The following is a 20,302-nucleotide window of genomic DNA, read 5'->3' as shown; positions in this document are numbered from 1 at the left end:
GCCTTGAATTTCCCGATGGCATTCCCATTGTGTGGCTGTAATGCCCCCCCAAAAAAATAAAATCTATGCCTTTCCCGGCTGCGTGCGCCGAAGCACCTCTCACTCACATGGCTCACTCAGGTAGCTCAATTATTATTAGCCAATGCCCGTCATATGATCAGGTCTTTCTCACAGGCTACAAGTGAAGACAGACACATCGGGGACACAACTATTAGGCTATTTCTTCACATTATCAGCGCAGCAATGCGCACACAGCAGTAGGCTATAAGCGCAAATGTTCCAAAATGCCATAAATTAGCGGGAAACCGCCGTTCTCAAAAGTGACCGCAAATGCCATTATGCATGTAATGCTTTTATTATAAAAGTGCATATTTATGGAGAAAATGATCTTCCCCAAACTTGAAACTCAGTCGCTGCTTAGTGTGTGTATGCCAGTTAGGCTCTACACCAGTTGTAAAGTTGATTAATGCGCTTCATTTTAAGAAGTTATTTGGCCACTTTAGTTGTGATGGGCTCTCATGAAGTGTTTGATTAGATTTTTGATGACCAGCAGCAGCATCAGAGCTAATCAGAGCTGGTGACTGCCGGTAATACTGTCACCGTAACAGCCCTAATCATGTGTCTCTATTATGTGTGGGAATACTTGGGAACAGACATACAAAATGTAAATCACTTGAAGGTGATTTTCTGGTAATGTTACAGTCTTTTATGTCCAACAAGGAAAATTCAAAAAAATGATCATTTTCTCAGAAAACCACTCGCGGGCCACATTCGCCCCGCGAGTGGCAGGAAGCAGCCGAGAAACGGGATTTAGAGCTGACTAAAGAGCTGGAGCAGGGAATCACTGATCTATGTAGGAGACACACTGACCTGAAGCAGCTCTCGCATACTGATAACCACCTCCACCAAAGCTCCCTATCCCTGTACCTCCCTACACTTACCAAGGGCTGGTATGAGATCAGTGTTTACAGTAAGCTGTGTATGGTGAGAGCTGTCTCAACTGGAGGAGACAATAAATACATAAATAGCTGAAGAGGATGCAGTGGCTGTGACTCTGGACCCTGATACAGCAAATCTTCAACTCATCATGCCCGAGGACAGGAAACAAGTGAGATTGGAAGCAGAACACAGAATCTCCCTGACAACCCAAAGAGGTTTAATTTAGAAGTGGGGGGGGGGAGAAACTTCCTGGGAGTTAAGTGGCCAGAGAGTCCATCAACAGGAAGGAGTTTGTGTTGACTGGATGGATACTGGAATGTGGGACTGAGGAATAGGGATAAATATGAGGCCTTTACCACTCCCGTTATTCACCTCTTTCTGGATGAGAAGCCTCAGAAATTGGGGGTGTTTGTGGCTCATGAGGAGGGTCAGGTCTCTTTCTATAATGTGGAGGCCAGGTCTGATATCTACTCTTTCATTGGCTGCAACTTTACAGAGAAACTATATCCATACAGCCACCCTGGTAATAATGTTATTGGTGAAAACTCAGTCCTATTGGTCATCACTCCTGTCAATCATTGGATCAGGGTCCAATAAGGTTACAGGGCTTTCACTTCTTATTAAATGTAATCGAAGTAATCCCCAAAGTAATTATTTATCATGAGCAGGCCATAAACAATAACTAGTAATGCTAGTTAAAATCTCAACTTTATAGTTATAAATTGCTGAGGTGTAGTCACTTTCAAGGACACAAGTACACAGTACAAATATGATACAAAATATGATGTATTTCCTATTCAACAAAACTAGGACTACAGTGCATTATGAAATTATTCAGACCCCTTTTTCAACATTTTGTTACGTTACAGCCTTATTCTAAAATGTATTAAATCATTTTTTCCCCTCATCAACCTACACACAATACCTCATAATGACAAAGCAAAAACAGGTTTTTAGAACTTTATTAAAAATAACTGTCAGGACACACAAGCACATGGACACTATCAACACCATCAGTGAAAAAATATATATCATTATGGTTAGCTGGGACCATCTAGTTAATTTTAAAGTCCAAAAATGGATGTAACAATTCCAGATTACCCTTTTTTTAAAGCAATCCCTGATAGAAAGTGAACAAGTGCACATTTCAGAGAGTATAGTGACATAACTCCATGTGATTTAAGGCGATGGTGTGTATAAAACCTAAGCACCATAGTACTTAACTAGAACAAAATAAAATATAATATTTTCAAAATGTGTATATATAATCAATGAATGCATCGAATTGCTGAGCGATTGCAGTGAAAATAATCAGGAGGTAAAAGCAAAAGTAAAGTTTTATTAGTCACCTCAATGTCACTCTTAACCTTATTCTACCACAGGCCAGCACCCCGGCTATAACAGTCGAAGGGAAGACTTCTGCTGTCTCATTATATTAGCCTGCATTAATTACATGCTACAATATTGATGCATCCTCAATAACAAATCAATGAAATAAAAGTTGGACCACTGATTAAAGATAAATAAAAAAAAATACAATGACCCTAATTAAATGATGTATGATATGCACATGATTAAATAAAATAAATATGACTATTATGTTCACCTGGGCCGTGTTCCGTTGAGCACAATGTAGCAAAATGTTGAGCATTTTTTTTATGGGACAAGTTCAGGTACTACCAAAATGTTTTACTCGTACTGTTTAAAAAAAAAAAAAAAGATCCTGTCTTGTGCCAATTGAACACACACCTAGCTAAGTATTTTCTTTGAAAACCCAATTCTAAATATCTGAAATACCTGTTAAGATGCCTCGCTTTCAAATAACTATTGCATAAAAATAACATACAACAAAAAAAAAGAGTAGAAAGGTGTCATACACATTATTTCTACATTGCCAGTCATTTCAGGAATTTAATTGCATTCCTACGGAGACATTCTTTGTCCGATTCAACAGAACATAAGTAAACAGAAATTGACCCGGAGTTGTAACTTCAGATCAAAACGCTATTGATAGCAAATCATATTATTTTCTCATATTAGTATTTTCTTACAATCCGTCTTTTGTTAGTCTGTACCACTACTGCAAATGTTAAAATCAATAATACTGTAAATGTAAAAAAAGTTACATAAGACTCCTAAAAACATTCTGATTATTTAAATCATACAATAGCAATGAGTAGGTTATTTTTGTACCATTTACAAATGTTTGGAAGTAGAAACCCTGACATTTGGACTCACTGACATTGAAATGGCCTCATTGCTTTTGAGAGGAAAGAGTTACTCAAGACAAAATAAATAAGCATTTCTTTTCTATGATTTGTACCTTGCATTTGGAAAATTGCCTGGATGCGCTTTCACTACTATCAAAATGATTTGAATTGTTAAAAAAAGAGGCAAAATGTTAAAAGACTAACTTTAAATAAATAAATGTGACAAGCCATGTAAACTAAGATGCGTTTTTGAGTAAAGACAATGCTCATGGTGTGTGCCTGCCTATTGCTTTCTATTTGGTATTATTGTGTAAGGAAACGGAAACGCCTGTATCTCAAATCATATCATACATCCTTCAATAGGATGCCTATTGGCAAGGTACTTCAAAACTTTTTGGACTCTGAATGACTCTGAAGTCATTCAGAGCAACAGAAAATAATAATTTGCAACAACATTACATCCTTAGCGCAATAAAATATATTAACAATACATCTTGATACTTGCAAAATATACATTCAACAACGTTCTTTCTCAACATAATTCAACTTTTGTATAAGATACAAATAAAATAAAAAAACTAAATAACTGAATAAGAGTCCAGTAACACAGGCAGGACTGTTATACACACACCTTCAAGGTACAAATCTGAAATGTCTGTCTGCTGTGGCCAGACAAAATGCAAACAAAAAAATCCATGCTCAAAAACACACGCACACAAACTTCAACCTCAGAAAAACCCATCCCCCTCACTCCCACCAGGTCAGCACAAAAAAAAAATCACTATAGATCTTTGACCTCTAACCTCGCATTAGACAGAAGCCAGTGAATGAAACCACCCTGATTCTGCAAAATAGAGGGATTTATTTAGACTGTTCCGTCATGATGTTGACGGACCATGAAAGCGTAGCCTCTCTGAGGTCTGCGGTTGGGGTAGATGGTGGACCCTTCTCATGTGGAGGATGGGGCCATGTGTCCGTGAACACGGAAGCGGTACACGCACGTGTACTTTAGGTGACCCCAGTTACTCAGAACGCGCAGCTCCACATAGCGATAGATGGCCCTGGTAGGGTTCTGAGAGAGAGAACAGGAAGGATAAAGAGTTAGCATGAGAAACTCAACTGAGTGTGGCAGATTTCAGCTATAGCAAGCCCCAAAAGTTAAACCTAGCTAGCCTAACCCTGACTAAGTTTGAATGACGCGACTCACGGGCAGTTGGAAGGTTTGGATTGGCTCTCCATGCTGGTCATAAGTGAAGGTTCCCAGGAAGGTGCCGTCTTCTGTCTCGGTGGACATACCCTGCACAGAGAGAGAAATAGACGAGTGAAATCTTTTAAGGGAGAAACCAGTCCTTAGCGTACTGCTCCAGACATCTCGGTGGGAAATGTACAACAGAAGATTCTACATGGAATAGGGGGGGTCACGGTATCACAGTTAGGTCAGGTGTTAGAGGTCACTCACATAGACAGAGAAGGCCTTGGGGGCGCTGTTGATGCGTCCGGTGGGGGCGGTGGATACAGGCAGGTGTTCCAGGGTGATGTGGGTGATGTGAGCGGGATGAGACAGGGCGATGACTAAGGTGCCCTGCGCACCGTGGAACGCCCAACACTTCCCAGCCTGCACAGGCTGGCCCTGAGGGGCGGGACAGGTGAGGTTCACGTTTAGTTTGATTATAAAATGCAAAAAAGAAAGGAGACAGAGAGAAAAGGAGAGTGGAGATTCCTATTGACATGGTGGCAACAAACAACAAAGAAAGAACAGAAAAAGAGCTAGAAAGGAGGTACCTGGATAACGGTGCGGGGGCTCTCAGAGGGGTACCAGAGAGGTATACCCAGGAAGGTCACACATGCCGAGCGGGTGCGGTACGTCTCGGAACACCGCGTGCTCACAATGCTGGCACCTTGGGACTCTAAGGCAAAGTCCGGCATCCTGTCGGCCAATGGAGGACTGCAGTCCTTCACAATCTCTTTCACGATCCGTGGCTCATTCTGGGGCACATTCTCGTGCAGCCATTTGGCCATGGCCTCTTTGAGCTCGGTGGTCAGGTGTGCGTTGGCTTTGGTGGGGCTGGGCTCTGGGGGAGGCTGGTTCTGGACAGAGTAGACCTGTTGCTGCAGCTACACAACAGGCACCATATCTATTAGGTTAGGAAGGCTCATCATTCACGTTGTCGGAGTCCAAAAATGGCACCCATTCCCTATAAGTGCAGTACTTTTGACCAGGGCACTATGTAGGGAATAGGGTGCCATTTTGGACTTCAATAGGGTGCCATTCATATTTCAGTTATTCAGCACACATACGTGGCTCTGGATAAGTTCAGTGCTACAAATTTGACCGGGTTTGTGTACCTGTTTGTGGGTGTGTACATTACCGTGGCAGTCTGGTCCTCCAGGGCAGCGACTCTCCCGCTGATGTGTGTGTGTTGCTCCTTGAGGTCGTCTACCTGACTGAAGAAGCCGGCTGTCTGCTGGCTCAAACGTCGTTCCCAATCCAAAGGATCCACACTACAATAGAATAGAATCAATTAAAATAAACTCAGCAAAAGAAGAAACGTCCTCTCACTGTCAACTGCTTTTATTGTCAGCAAACTTAACATGTGTAAATATTTGTATGAATATAACAAGATTCAACAACTGAGACATAAACTGAACAAGTTCCACAGACATGTGACTAACATAAATTGAATAATGTGTCCCTGAACAAAGGGGGGGGTCAAAATCAAAAGTATCTGGTGTGGCCACCAGCTGCATTAAGTTCCGCAGTGCATCTCCGCCTCATGGACTGCACCAGATGTGCCAGTTCTTGCTGTGAGATGTTACCCCACTCTTCCACCAAGGCGCCTGCAAGTTTCCAGACATTTCTGGGGGGAATGGCCCTAGCCCTAACCCTCCGATCCAACAGGTCGCAGACGTGCTCAATGGGATTGAGATCCGGGCTCTTCGCTGGCCATGGCAGAACACTGACATTCCTGTCTTGCAGGAAATCACGCACAGAACGAGCACTATGACTGGTGGCATTGTCATGCTGGAGGGTCATGTCAGGATGAGCCTGCAGGAAGGGTACCACATGAGGGAGGAGTAAGTCTTCCCCCCTTTTTGCCAGTCCTGTCTGGTCCAGCGACGGTAGGTTTGTACCCCTAAGGCGACGTTGTTGCCGGTCATGTCTGGTGAGGACCTGCCTTACAACAGGCCTACAAGTCCTCAGTCCAGCCTCTCTCAGCCTATTGCGGACAGTCTGAGCACTGATGGAGGGATTGTACATTCCTGGTGTAACTCGGGCAGTTGTTGTTGCCATCCTGTACCTGTCCCGCAGGTGTGATGTTCGGATGTACCGATCCTGTGCAGGTGTTGTTACGTGTCTTGCCACTGCGAGGACGAACAGCTGTCCGTCCTGTTTCCCTGTAGCGCTGTCTTAGGCGTCTCACAGTAAGGACATTTCAATTTATTGCCCTGGCCACATCTGCAGTCCTCATGCCTCCTTGTAGCATGCCAAAGGCACATTCAGGCATATGAGCAGGGACCCTGGGCATCTTTCTTTTGATGTTTTTCAGAGTCAGTAGAAAGACCTCTTTAGTGTCCTAAGTTTTCATAACTGTGATCTTAATTGCATACCGTCTGTAAGCTGTTAGTGTCTTAACGACCATTCCACAGGTGCATGTTCATTAATGGTTCATTGAACAAGCATGGGAAACCGTGTTTAAACCCTTTACAATGAAGATCTGTGAAGTTATTTGGATTTTTACGAATTATCTTTGAAAGACATGGTCCTGAAAAAGGGACGTTTCTTTTTTTTGCTGAGTTTATAATATAACTTTGTCTATTTAGTGAGAAACAGATGTTTTATCCTCCCCCCCAAATCTAACCGTTTTGTTTATTTTACCAGGTAAGTTGACTGAGAACACATTCTCATTTATAGCAACGACCTGGGGAATAGTTACAGGGGAGAGAAGGGGGATGAATGAGACAATTGTAAGCTGGGGATGATTAGGTGACCGTGATGATTGGGAATTTAGCCAGGACACCAGGGTTAACACCCCTGCTCTTACGATAAGTGCCATGGGATCTTTAATGACCTCAGAGAGTCAGGACACCCGTCTAACATCCCATCCAAAAGACAGCACCCTACACAGGGCAGTATCCCCAATCACTGCCCTGGGGCATTGGGATATTTTTTATAGACCTGAGTAAAGAGTGCCTCCTACTGGCCCTCCAACACCACTTCCAGCAGTATCTGGTCTCCCATCTAGGGAATGACCAGGACCAACCCTGCTTAGCTTCAGAAGCAAGCCAGCAGTGGGATGCAGGGTGGTATACTGCTGGCTAGTTTGGGATGTTAGATTGTCTTATACTTTTCCTATTAACCAATGTCTTAAATCCTTTCAAATCTGCCTAGGGAGCATGGGTAAGGAGCTAGGGGTAGTTTCTGAATGGGGCTGGCTCCCGAGTGGTGGAGCAATCTAAGGCACTGCATCTCAGTGCTAAAGGCATCACTACAGACCCTGGTTCGATCCTGGGCTATATCACAACCGGCCGTGATCGGGAGTCCCATAGGGTGGTGTACAATTGGCCCACGACGTCATTGTAATATAAGAATTTGTTCTTAATTGACCTTCTTAGTTAAATAACTAAATACATTTTAAAAAACACTCACCTGTCCACTCTCACTCTCACATTCCTAATGTCTGTCCTCACATCTGTCAAGTCTGTCTGTAGTCTCTCTACCATCTGTTGGGATAGACAAGCACAAAGACCACATCTCAACCCTGTACATAAATATACAACACTGCTATAGTATAAAACCCTGGAAATGAAACTAGTGCGATTAACCAACATAGAATTTTTTTCGGTTATTAAACAACTAATTGACCGACATCGGTTCAAGTACTTGAATTCCATTTAGTTCTGGGTTTTTTTGTGAGCCCAACGCACCATTTCTCTAGAGAAATCAAATCATTCACGAAATAAATCAAGTCAAGAACCATGTGGGACGCTGGACTGAATGAAGGGAGTTGTAGTTTTTAAGCAAATATTCAACCTAGTTCAGCGCAGAAATGTGGTAATTAACTTCAATGTCCATAACCCATTGCACCAGTTTTTTTCCACCTCAGACAGAGAGGAAGAGGCAAAGTGAAAGGTTTCACTCTCGCCAGAATCTGTCCAAAATAAGCTCAATGCATTTCCATGGGCTTATTTTGGACCTCAGCTTGTCGCCTGCCTTTCCTCATTTGAGACAACGACTCCCAATGTAAGAGCAGAGACATGAGCATCTCGTTATTATATACAGACCTCTGGACATTATACACTTTTACATCTGCTACGTTAGGTTAGATACACACAGACCGCATGAGAGGAATGTACATAAGGACGAAAGAGAGAGAAAGTTCGTGAAAGTATGCCTAATCTACTTTGAAGAACTAGTAAAATTATATCGTCAGACAGCTCTGCAGCTGAACTGAAATGTTTTATTATTGCATATTTATTTCCTATTGATATCTACCCAATGTGGACCCGATCAGAGACAAAGGAATATTTTCTGTTTTTCAATTGAATGTTCACCATTTTAGGCTTTGGAATTTCCATTAAAAATCCGGGCCTCCCGAGGGCTGCAGCAGTCTCAGGCACAGCATCACAGTGCTAGAGGCATCACTACAGACCCGGGTTCGATCCCTGTATCACAACTGGCCGTGATCGGGAGTCCCATAGCCCAGCACAATTAGCCCAGCGTTGTCCACGTTAGAGGATGGTTTTGCCGGGAAGGCTTCACTTGGCTCATCGCACTCTAGCGACTCTTTGTCGTGGGCCGGGTGCCTGCAGTCTGACCTCGGTTGTCAGTTGAACAGTGTTTCCTCCGACACTGTTGGCTTCCGGGTTAAGCGGGCGGGTGTTAAGAAACGCAGATTGGCGGGTCATGTTTTTGGAGGACGCATGACTCGAACTTCGCCTCCTAAGCCCGTTGGGGAGTTGCAGCGATGAGACAAGAATGAAATTGGAGAGAAAAAGGGGGTAAAATACACAAAATATATAAAAATAATAATCCTAACTGACCTAAGACAAGACATTTTTAGTAGGATTAAATGTCAGGAAGTTTAAATGTATTTGGCTAATATGTATGTAAACTTCCAACTTCAATTGTATAAAAGCAACAGATACCATTAATAAGAATGGGCTAAAAGCGTCTCATATGGTGAGCTACCGAGTGGCTAGGACAGGCAAACCCCATACTATTGTAGAGGACTTCATTCTTCCTGCTGCCGTGGATATGGCTGGGACAATGGTGGGGGAAAAGGCCCAAAAAACTATACAGACAATATCTCCATCAAACAACACTGTTTCACGACGCATCAGTGACATGGCAGGAGATGTTTTGAAACAATTACTGCTTCGCATACAAGCCAGTGAATTCTATGCGTTACAGCTGGATGAGTGAACAGATGTGGCGGGCCGGGCACAGCTCCTGGTATATGTCTGTTACGTTTATGGGGGGTCAATTAAGGAAGACATCCTCTTCTGCAAACCACTGGAAACCAGAACAACAGGAGAGGATATTGTAGTACTGGACAGCTTTGTGACATCAAATGGACTTTGGTGGTCAAGATGTGTTGGTATCTGTACTGATGGTGCAAAAGCAATGACAGGGAGACATAGTGGAGTGGTAACGCGCGTGCAAGCAGTTGCTCCCAACGCCATTTGGGTACACTGCAGCATCCACCGAGAGGCTCTTGCTGCCAAGGGAATGCCTGACAGCTTGAAAGACTTTTTGGACACTACATTGAAAATGGTTAACTTTGTTAAAGCAAGGCCCCTGAACTCTTGTGTATTTTCTGCACTATGCAATGTCATGGGCAGCAACCATGTAACGCTTTTACAACATACAGAAGTGCGCTGGTTATCAAGGGGCAAACGATTGACACGTTTTTTTTAAATTGAGAGACGAGCTTAAAGTTTACTTTACTGACCATAATTTTCACTTGTCTGACGACGAGTTTCTCACACGACTGGCCTATCTGGGTGAGGTTTTTCTCGCCTGAATGATCTAAATCTAGGATTATTTTATTTAACTAGGCAAGTCAGTTAAGAACAAATTCTTATTTACAATGACGGCCTACCGGGGAACAGTGGGTTAACTGCCTTGTTCAGGGGCAGAACGACAGATTTTTACCTTGTCAGCTCGGGGATTCGATCCAGCAACCTTTTGGTTACTGGCCCAATGCTCTAACCACTAGGCTACTTGCCGATTACAGGAACTCTCCGCAACTATATTCAACGTGCGGGACAAAATTGAGGCTATGATTAAGAAGATGGAGCTCTTCTCTGTCTGCATTAACAAGGACAACACACAGGTCTTTTCATCATTGTATGATTTTTTGGGTGAAAATGAACTCAAGCTTACGGACAATGTCAAATGTGATATAGCGAAGCACCTGAGTGTGTTGGGTGCGCAATTATGCAGGTACTTTCCCGAAACGAATGACACAAACAACTGGATTCGTTATCCCTTTCATGCCCTGCCTCCAGTCCACTTACCGATATCTGAAAAAAGAGAGCCTCATCGAAATTGCAACAAGCGGTTCTGTGAAAATGTTATTTAATCAGAAGCCACTGCCAGATTTCTGGATTGGGCTGCGCTCAGAGTATCCTGCCTTGGCAAATCGCGCTGTTAAGACACTGATGCCCTTTGCAACCATGTATCTATGTGAGAGTGGATTCTCTGACCTCACTAGCATGAAAACTAAATACAAGCACAGACTGTGTGTAGAAAATGATAAGACTGAGACTCTCTTCAATGCAGAGCTATGTGCATCCTTTCAAGCACACCCTTCTCATTAACCTGTAGTGAGTTATTCACAATTTTTAATGAACAAATAAAGTTGTATATGTAAGATGGCTAAATAAAGAGCAAAATGATTGATTATTATAATATTATGAGCCGGGTTGTGACAAAAACTCTCACTCATTCTTATGTTTAATAAATGTATCGTATAGTGTGTGTGTGTGTGGCAGGCTTACAATGATGGCAACAACAAAAAATATTTGAGAGTGCGCTGACCCTGGTGCTAGAGGGGGTGCGCAGCTAGAGGTTGAATGTTTGAAGGAGTACGGGAGTATAAAAAGTTTGGGAACCACCACTGTAGAGTACTCACCTCGGTAACAAATTTCTGCTGGTGGTCTTTCTTCTTAAGTGTTTCTATTTCTGTCTGCGGGAGAAACAAGCACAAGTCAGTTCAGCAAAAATTAATACACCCAAATGAACTATAGTTTGTATTCTCTCTCTGTCTCTCTTACCAGGATGGTGTTCATCTTGGCTTCCAAAGCAGAATTAAATACCGATGCTCCATCCTGCAGAAGGAGTTGACAAACTTTATTGTACAATCCAGGAGTAGGTTACATATGCAGAGCGTCAATGCAGCATCCTTTCAAATCAAGAGAAAGATGATAGATGATTGGCGGGTATGTGGTCCTATCAGATCCTACCATAGCCTTGGGAGGCAGACTGAAGACAGGGGGTGGAGTCGGGGTGATGACTGGTTGGTGCAGGGTCATAGTCACGGTGGACCATACTAAGGGGGCAAGGTGCCAGCAGCCTAGCAGAGAGAGACAGAATAGACCTGAATACGCCAAGGGGCACAGTACCGTACAGGTTACACAGACAACATTTAGATGTGTGAACATTATGTCTACATTATTGCTCGTACAGTATGTGTTGTACTTCTGTTAGTGCCATTTTATACGTTCCCTCAGTGAATTAAATCGCCAGTAAGTACTATGGTTAGGGATGTCATGTGTGGACAATTTACTGCTAGCACCAATAAAGTAAAAGTGCAAGTGTACACAGCTTGCTGTTGGTTCTTTTCATGGCAGTTCTATATAACTATAGACTGTATGATTATGGGGTGTGATGCCACTCACCAAAAGTCAAGAGGAGGAGGAGGAAGGCAATTAGAATGGCCTTCCCCACACCGGCAGGGACAAACGGAGGGGCTACAGGAGGAGACAGAGTTAAAGCTGATGCTAAAAAACAAGCTACAATCATTGAGACAAGCTAATACTAACAAACAGACGCCAAGCATAGAAACAAGCTAATGCTAACAAACAAGCTTCAAGCATATAGACAAGCTAACGCTATGCTAATGCTAACAAACAAGCGCACACACACACACACATTACTCACTCCAGCTGGCGCTGGCGCTTTTCCTGTTGGCGCCAGAGCTCTGGCTGGCGCTAGCCCTATGTCCGTATAAAGAGGTGTATCCAGAGTATCCTTTGAAACGTCTTGCCTCTGAAGAGGAGTAACCAGAGCTGTACTCGGCGCTGCTCTGGCTCTGGGCCTGGTTAAGGCTGGTCTGGCAGGAGGGGAAGCCCCTGGGGCTAGGAGCCAGATTCAGGCTGGGGGCTGGTGCTGGAGCCACACTGGGAGGCTCCAGGAAGGTCTTCCTCCTCTGAACCAAACTTGAGACCACTGAGGGGCAAGGGTTGCGGGGAGAAAGAGAGAGAGTCAGATGGTCAGTTTTGAATAGCCATAATAGATAACTATAACCATAGACCAAAAAGGCTTGTCAGCTAGCTAACTAACAACAACAAAAAGCAGCTACCCTAGCTATGTAACTACAATTCAAAGCTAACCTACCTAGCTAGCTCACTGCAATACAGCGCATACAGTACTGAGTATACAGTAGACGGTGAAAGGAACTGAGTGTCATTGGGACAGTGGATGCAGAAAGTGGGGTGAACCGTACTAATGTAGTCCTCAGCATTAATGGGTGGCTCCATCGTGCTAGCTGTGCTAGCCACGCTGTTGGCCCGGCTGGAGGTACGAGAGGAGGCCACTTTATGACCCCCTCTCTTCCTCTTGGTAAAGAGCCTGAGAGAGAGAGAGAAGAGAGAAAGAGAGGAGGTTGATGAGAAATAGAGAAGAGGGAGAGTTTGACATGGTGTTAAAGCAACTATTAGGCCTACTGTATAAGGCTATACTGTACAACATGGAAGACACACACACACACACCTCACTGGGCTCTCCCTGTAGGAAACTGAGGAGGATTCGTCATCCTCGGAGGATTGGTTGTAGTATCCCCCTAAAACCAGCCTCATACTCCGTCGCGACATGTCTGACAGAGAGAGAAACAGAGAAGTGCCAATGCCACATATAGGCTACTGTGTGACAAGCCGATTTAATTGGAGGAATCACTCACACACATTTCAATAATAGCACACTTTGTAACATTCACTTGGTTTATAGGTCTTCTCACTAGGACTTTATTTACAGTAACGGTCAAATAAAAGTTGTTAACACAGAGTTTAAAAAAAAAATTGCTCTCTGGCAGATGCTCTCCTGTATAATCTCTAATCCAGTTACTCCCTAGCACCTCACACTGCTGGTACAACGGGTGGGAGTGTGTGTTACAGTGTGGTACAGTGTGCAATAAAAAGGTTTCTCGGTAGATCTTGTGTAGGACGGAATACAACACAGGTAACATTGGTATAGTCACATGAAAAGGCTAGAGCTACCAAATCCATTTTACTCAGACAGCATACAAAGCCAGGCTGTGTGGGAATGAACTTCAACTTCCAAACAGGGCTAACACTGATTAGAATTAGCAGACAAGTACTGCGGAGAAGGTCAAATACAGGGAAAGGCACGTGCGGAGTGAGATGACGTGTGTTTGTATGTTCACAGAGACAGGAAGCCAGAGCGTGTATCTGTGTGAGTGATATGCACATTCAGAGGACAGAGTTGACAGCGAAAAGGAAGCTGACTCACACTATTCACCAGGTTTAACAACTACAGTAACAAGTTTAGGTTGCTTAGGTCGCTAGTAGGCCGGACAGTGTGTGTTAATTTCCATGGTTACTGACAGACCAAGTGGGATAGAGCCAGGGTGTGCATTCAGTTCATTAAAGTTAAAAACGTTTTACTAGCCTACATTGTGTGACAGTTTGTACTGAAGGACATGTTTCCCCAAAACAGTGTGCACCCTGTTCTTCAACAATCCTTGTGGTAGCCAGGTATGGCGTGATCAATATGGGTGACCATTTGAAATAGCAAAAAAAAACGTATTGTGAGGTCCCTTTGTAATTCCCAGCCCTATTACCTTCCTCTGGGTATGCAATAACCTTTATCTTCACTGAGAGTGGAACATATTGTACTGTAATGCTCTCAAATCTCCTCTATTCCACTGAAAAGGACACTGATACTAAAGACACGAACAAACACGTGAATGTGTTGCCATAACTTGAAGCTGATCCTAATAAGTACATTGAATGATGTTCCTCCTAGGTGACCTACAGCGGAGAGAGTGAGGGTTTGAAAGTGAGGGGCTCTGTGTTCAGGGTGGGGTAGAACGGGGAAGCCATTGATGGCATAGATAGGATGACTACTGGCATAAAGCCGGGTAAAAGAGACCACCACACGCATACAGACATATAACGACACGCATACTGAGAAACAACATCCATGAATGCATCGCTTGTACATATTTTGGCAAAGTTTTTAAATATTTGGTTCTGTGTACAAAATCTAATAAGATTTCATGGCTCAGTTTACAAAACAATGCTTATATCGGCTATAGCAGCTTGCGAGATGGTTATTACCGTCACAAGTCCTCTTGACAAGTGGAAATATTTAGTCTTTCCTAGCTTCGTTCCAACCAGCAACATAGCTAGCTAGATAACCAGCTACATTTTATCGACTAACTACTGCTGGACCTTATCAGACGCTGTCTATCCGGACATAAACAAACGCATCATCAACAAAAGAGGGGGGGAAGTCCTTAATCTGCTTGCTAACTAGTAAGCTTACAGCACATCATGAGTTCACAGCATAGCTAGTGTAGTACAAATTAAAAGTGCATAAACAAAGTTGGTGTAAACAAACGGAGATATTTGTCCTGACTTACCACGTTGTTGGGGCGCCTTCGTGGGCAAGGCATAGGCAGCGAGCTGTCAAACCACTTCCAATTTGAAAGATAACTTGGCCAGTTGCAACCGTGCAGCCCAATACATTTCCAACCACTAACCTATCGGCAGAACGGGGGGTAATAATGAGCCAACCACTTTGTTTTTTTCTCTTCGTAACACTTTTACAAACAAATACAATCCGATGCGGTATTTACTAGTACAAAGCAAACGGATCGTGACACATCAACAGTTACTACATGGACAGCTACATGAAGGTTGCTGTACTGACAGCTTGGAAGAGGAGGAGTCGGCGGGTCAGAAGTGGCAAAACACGCTTGCCTGTTGGCTTCTCACCGTTCCAACAGAAAACAGAACAATGTGCGCCACCCTGTGGTAATATCGTGTCAGCTACAGTTTTCCCGAATTTCTCTTGATCGATTAATCATCGTGGCAATTTTCCCATTGAATCTTGCAAGTTAAAATGAATTGATCAAAAGTGTGAGACATGCCCATGTAAAATCAGGGACATCACATTTAGAAAATATTACCGTAATCTTGTACAATCTCCTCAGTCAAGTAGATACCTGGCTTGGGTTGTTGCACCAACAATATCTATACTTCACTTGATATTGTGTTATGTTACATGTATGTTATGTTGTGTTTTTAATTTTATTCACGCAATTCAGTGTGACGCTTGAAGTCATAATCAGTTGATTATGACGTCAGGCGTTTGTCCACAGGTCTAGGCAGAAATACACACAATGAAGAGTTTGTGAATTTATTTCAAAATTATAATACCGTATACCACAAACTAGCAGCAGTGTCTGTGTATTAACATATTTAAGAGTTCAGTAGGCCTACCCTTTAGGAAAAACGAATACTTTTTGGGGGGGGAATAGGCCTTTTGGAGAAAATGAAAAACATGAGAGGACAGTCCTTTCTCCAAATGTGATTGTCAGACATAGCCTTGACTAGCTCATTTTCAAAATACCCAGTATTCCTACAGTATACCTATTGAGGATGTAACATGTGGAAGGGACTAGGCTACTTCGTTAGGATGTATGCAGTGTTCATGTGCTAGTCGGAACTACTCTGAAATGTAAACTCTGCTGTATGTGTGGGGCCGGATTAATGCAGGGGCTTACAGGGACTTAGGCAGCAAAACAAATATATGAAAATAAGATGTTATGTTAAAAATATACACACACATACATTATATATGCAGCATATATATATATATATATATATATATATATATATATATATAAAAATTGGAAAAAATTGAAGGGGTCTGAATACATTCCGAATGCACTGTGTGTGTATATACAGTATGTATATATATATATGTATATATATATTATTTTAAAATTGATCAAATTGTTTTTTTCCCCCCTCATCAATCTACACACAATACTCCATAATGACAAAGCAAATGTATTAAAAATAAACAACTGAAATATCACATTTACATAAGTATTCAGACCCTTTATTATACAAAGTATTCAGGCTACTTTGTTGAAGCACATTTGGCAGAGATTACAGCCTCGAGTCTTCTTGGACATGACGCTACAAGCTTGGCAAACCTGTATTTGGGGTGTTTCCCCCATTATTCCCTGCTGATCCTCTCAAGCTCTGTCATGTTGGATGGGGAGCGTCTCTGCAAAGCTATTTCCTGGTCCCTCCAGAGATGTTCAAGTCCGGGCTCTGGCTGGGCCACTCAAGGACATTCAGAGACTTGTTCCCGAAGCCACTCACGTCTTGTCTTGGCTGTGGGCTTAGGTTCATTGTCCTGTTGGAATGGGAACCTTGGCCCAAGTCTTGGAGCTGGTTTTCGTCAAGGACCTCTCCTACTTTGCTCCGGTCATCTTTCCCTCGATCCTGACTATTCACCCAGTCCCTGCAACTGAAAACATCCCCACAGCATGATGCTGCCACCACCATGCTTCACCGTAGGGATGGTGCCAGGTTTCCTCCAGAAGTGATGTTTGGCATTCAGGCCAATGAGTTCCATCTCCACAGAGGAACTCTAGAGCTCTGTCAGAGTGACCATCAGGTTCTTGGTCACCTCCCTGACCAAGGCCCTTCTCCCCCGATTGCTCAGCTTGGCTGTACGGCCAGCTCTAGAAAGAGTCTTGGTGGTTCCAAACTTCTTCCATTTAAGAATGATGGAGGCCATTGTGTTCTTCAATGGTACACACATTTTTTGGTACCCTTCCCCAGATCTGTGCGTCGATACAATCCTGTCTCGGAGCTCTACGGACAATTCCTTCGACCTCATGGCTTGGTTTTTGCTCTGACATGCACTGTCAACTGTGGGACCTTATATAGACAGGTGTGTGCCTTTCCAAATCATGTCCAATCAATTGAATTTACCACAGGTGGACTCCAATCAAGTAGAAACATCTCAAGGATGATCCATGGAAACAGGATGCACCTGAGCAAAATTTTGAGTCTCATAGCAAAGGGTCTGAATACTTATCTAAATAAGGTATTTCTGTTTTATTTTTTATATATTTTCCTTCTCACAGTTTTCACTTTGTCATTATAGGGTATTGTGTGTAGTTTGATGAGGATTTTATTTGTATTTTGTTTTACATTTAATCCATTTTCGAATATGCTGAAAAGTAACAAAATGTGGATAAAGGGAAGGGGTCTGAATACTTTCCGAAATGCACTGTGTGTATATATATATTTCTGCAACCGCCAACCACAGGAGGATTCAGGAGCCCGCTCTCAATGATTGTAGACAGCCTGCTGCCGCTCTGCTAATCGTCAGATGGGGAGGAGAGGAGGTAGGGGGCTCATATGGGTAACTGGGGGGCCCTTCCTTGATTGGGTAACTGATTAAATATATATATATATATATATATATAAACTGCTCAAAAAAATAAAGGGAACACTTAAACAACACATCCTAGATCTGAATGAAAGAAATAATCTTCTTAAATACTATTTTCTTTACTTAGTTGAATGTGCTGACAACAAAATCACACAAAAATAATCAATGGAAATCCAATTTATCAACCCATGGAGGTCTGGATTTGGAGTCACACTCAAAATTAAAGTGGAAAACCACACTACAGGCTGATCCAACTATGATGTAATGTCCTTAAAACAAGTCAAAATGAGGCTCAGTAGTGTGTGTGGCCTCCACGTGCCTGTATGACCTCCCTACAACGCCTGGGCATGCTCCTGATGAGGTGGCGGATGGTCTCCTGAGGGATCTCCTCCCAGACCTGGACTAAAGCATTCGCCAACTCCTGAACAGTCTGTGGTGCAACGTGGCGTTGGTGGATGGAGCGAGACATGATGTCCCAGATGTGCTCAATTGGATTCAGGTCTGGGGAACGGGCGGGCCAGTCCATAGCATCAATGCCTTCCTCTTGCAGGAACTGCTGACACACTCCAGCCACATGAGGTCTAGCATTGTCTTGCATTAGGAGGAACCCAGGGCCAACCGCACCAGCATATGGTCTCACAAGGGGTCTGAGGATCTCATCTCGGTACCTAATGGCAGTCAGGCTACATCTGGCGAGCACATGGAGGGCTGTGCGGCCCCCCAAAGAAATGCCACCCCACACCATGACTGACCCACCGCCAAACCGGTCATGCGGGAGGATGTTGCAGGCAGCAGAACGTTCTCCACGGCGTCTCCAGACTCTGTCACGTCTGTCACGTGCTCAGTGTGAACCTGCTTTCATCTGTGAAGAGCACAGGGCGCCAGTGGCGAATTTGCCAATCTTGGTGTTCTCTGGCAAATGCCAAACGTCCTGCACGGTGTTGGGCTGTAACCACAACCCCCACCTGTGGACGTTGGGCCCTCATACCACCCTCATGGAGTCTGTTTCTGACCGTTTGAGCAGACACATGCACATTTGTGGCCTGCTGGAGGTCATTTTGCAGGGCTCTGGCAGTGCTCCTCCTGCTCCTCCTTGCACAAAGGCGGAGGTAGCGGTCCTGATGCTGGGTTGTTGCCCTCCTACGGCCTCCTCCACGTCTCCTGATGTACTGGCCTGTCTCCTGGTAGCGCCTCCATGCTCTGGACACTACGCTGACAGACACAGCAAACCTTCTTGCCACAGCTCGCATTGATGTGCCATCCTGGATGAGCTGCACTACCTGAGCCACGTGTGTGGGTTGTAGACTCCGTCTCATGCTACCACCAGAGTGAAAGCACCGCCAGCATTCAAAAGTGACCAAAACATCAGCCAGGAAGCATAGGAACTGAGAAGTGGTCTGTGGTCCCCACCTGCAGAACCACTCCTTTATTGGGGGTGTCTTGCTAATTGCCTATAATTTCCACCTGTTGTCTCTTCCATTTGCACAACAGCATGTGAAATTTATTGTCAATCAGTGTTGCTTCCTAAGTGGACAGTTTGATTTCTGTAACGATTGTCGTCGGGTGATGAGGAAGCGGACCAAAACGCAGCTGGGAGCGAACACATGTTTATTCTTTACACTGAAATAAACACGTACACAAAACCAAGAAAATGCCGATACGTTAACTGCTCAAAATCAAAGAGACAACACCCCACAAACAGCGTGGGGGAAAGAGGAACTTAAATGTGATCCCAATCAGAGACAACTAGCGACAGCTGTCTCTGATTGGGAATCGACAGAACCCAACATAGAAATAAACCCCATAGAGCTAACACAAGGCTATAACGCAAACCTAGAAAACAAACCCAGGAGAAATACCCAACATGACACACCCTGACCCAAAATACCCGAGTTCACCTGGTCAGGGCGTGACAGTACCCCCCCCCCCAACGGTGCGTACTCCCGGCGCACCAAACTTAAGTCTATTAGGGGGGGGGACCCGGGTGGGCGCCTCACCCTCGGTGGAGGCTCTGGCCCCGGGCGTGTTCTTTCCCCCGCCTCCACCTTAGCCCTACCCCTCTGGCCCGGACTGGACCACTGTGGAGCGGCATGCTCAGGCTCTGGAGCGGAGCCGTCGACCGGAACAGGATTAGGCACCGGTGGACCGGACACAAGCCGTGCCGGACTGGGAACACGCACCACTGGCTTGGTGCGGGCAGCAGGAACGGGCCGGGCCGGACTGGGAACACGCACCACTGGCTTGGTGCGGGGAGCAGGAACGGGCCGGGCCGGACTGGGGACACGCACCACTGGCTTGGTGCGGGGAGCAGGAACGGGCCGGGCCGGACTGGGGACACGCACCACTGACTTGGTGCGGGGAGCAGGAACGGGCCGGGCCGGACTGTGGACACGCACCGTGGGCTTGGTGCGGGGAACAGGAACGG

General features: G+C 44.4%; 1 protein-coding gene across 3 annotated transcripts; it reads right to left on the bottom strand.

Annotated features, from left to right (window-relative positions):
* Window positions 1-1,885: 1,885 nt before the first annotated feature.
* LOC106613552 (SUN domain-containing protein 2) lies at window positions 1,886-15,345 on the bottom strand. 3 transcript variants are annotated; one of them, XM_045687357.1, is made up of 14 exons: window positions 15,038-15,345; window positions 13,147-13,249; window positions 12,881-13,005; window positions 12,316-12,603; window positions 12,054-12,125; window positions 11,619-11,752; window positions 11,430-11,483; window positions 11,288-11,341; window positions 7,798-7,871; window positions 5,519-5,651; window positions 4,932-5,264; window positions 4,609-4,779; window positions 4,357-4,446; window positions 1,886-4,221 (listed from the first exon to the last, which is right to left on the bottom strand). In XM_045687357.1, exons 2-14 carry the CDS (start codon window positions 13,245-13,247, stop codon window positions 4,099-4,101), a joined length of 1,752 nt encoding a protein of 583 aa, XP_045543313.1. In that variant the 5' UTR covers window positions 13,248-13,249; window positions 15,038-15,345; the 3' UTR covers window positions 1,886-4,098. The 3 variants fall into 3 exon arrangements, with proteins under 3 accessions (XP_045543313.1, XP_014071403.1, XP_045543314.1); XM_014215928.2 differs by having other exon boundaries at window positions 11,619-11,728; XM_045687358.1 differs by lacking the exon at window positions 15,038-15,345 and adding an exon at window positions 14,733-14,874.
* Window positions 15,346-20,302: the final 4,957 nt, after the last annotated feature.

This window comes from Salmo salar, chromosome ssa10 (genome assembly GCF_905237065.1).
Source record: "Salmo salar chromosome ssa10, Ssal_v3.1, whole genome shotgun sequence".
Classification (NCBI taxonomy): Eukaryota; Metazoa; Chordata; class Actinopteri; order Salmoniformes; family Salmonidae; genus Salmo; species Salmo salar.
The sequence above is the reverse complement of the archived record's forward strand: the minus strand, read 5'-3'. Positions and strand labels throughout refer to the sequence as shown.

Bases quoted from the DNA above. Each gene is read 5' to 3' on its own strand.
- LOC106613552 (XM_045687357.1), bottom strand. From the start codon at position 13,247: ATGTCGCGACGGAGTATGAGGCTGGTTTTAGGGGGATACTACAACCAA. The intron at 5,265-5,518 runs GTAATGTACACA...CCTGTTGTGTAG, and splicing joins TGGAGGACCAGACTGCCACG to CTGCAGCAACAGGTCTACTC. The intron at 4,222-4,356 runs GTGAGTCGCGTC...TCTCTCTCTCAG, and splicing joins TCCAAACCTTCCAACTGCCC to AACCCTACCAGGGCCATCTA.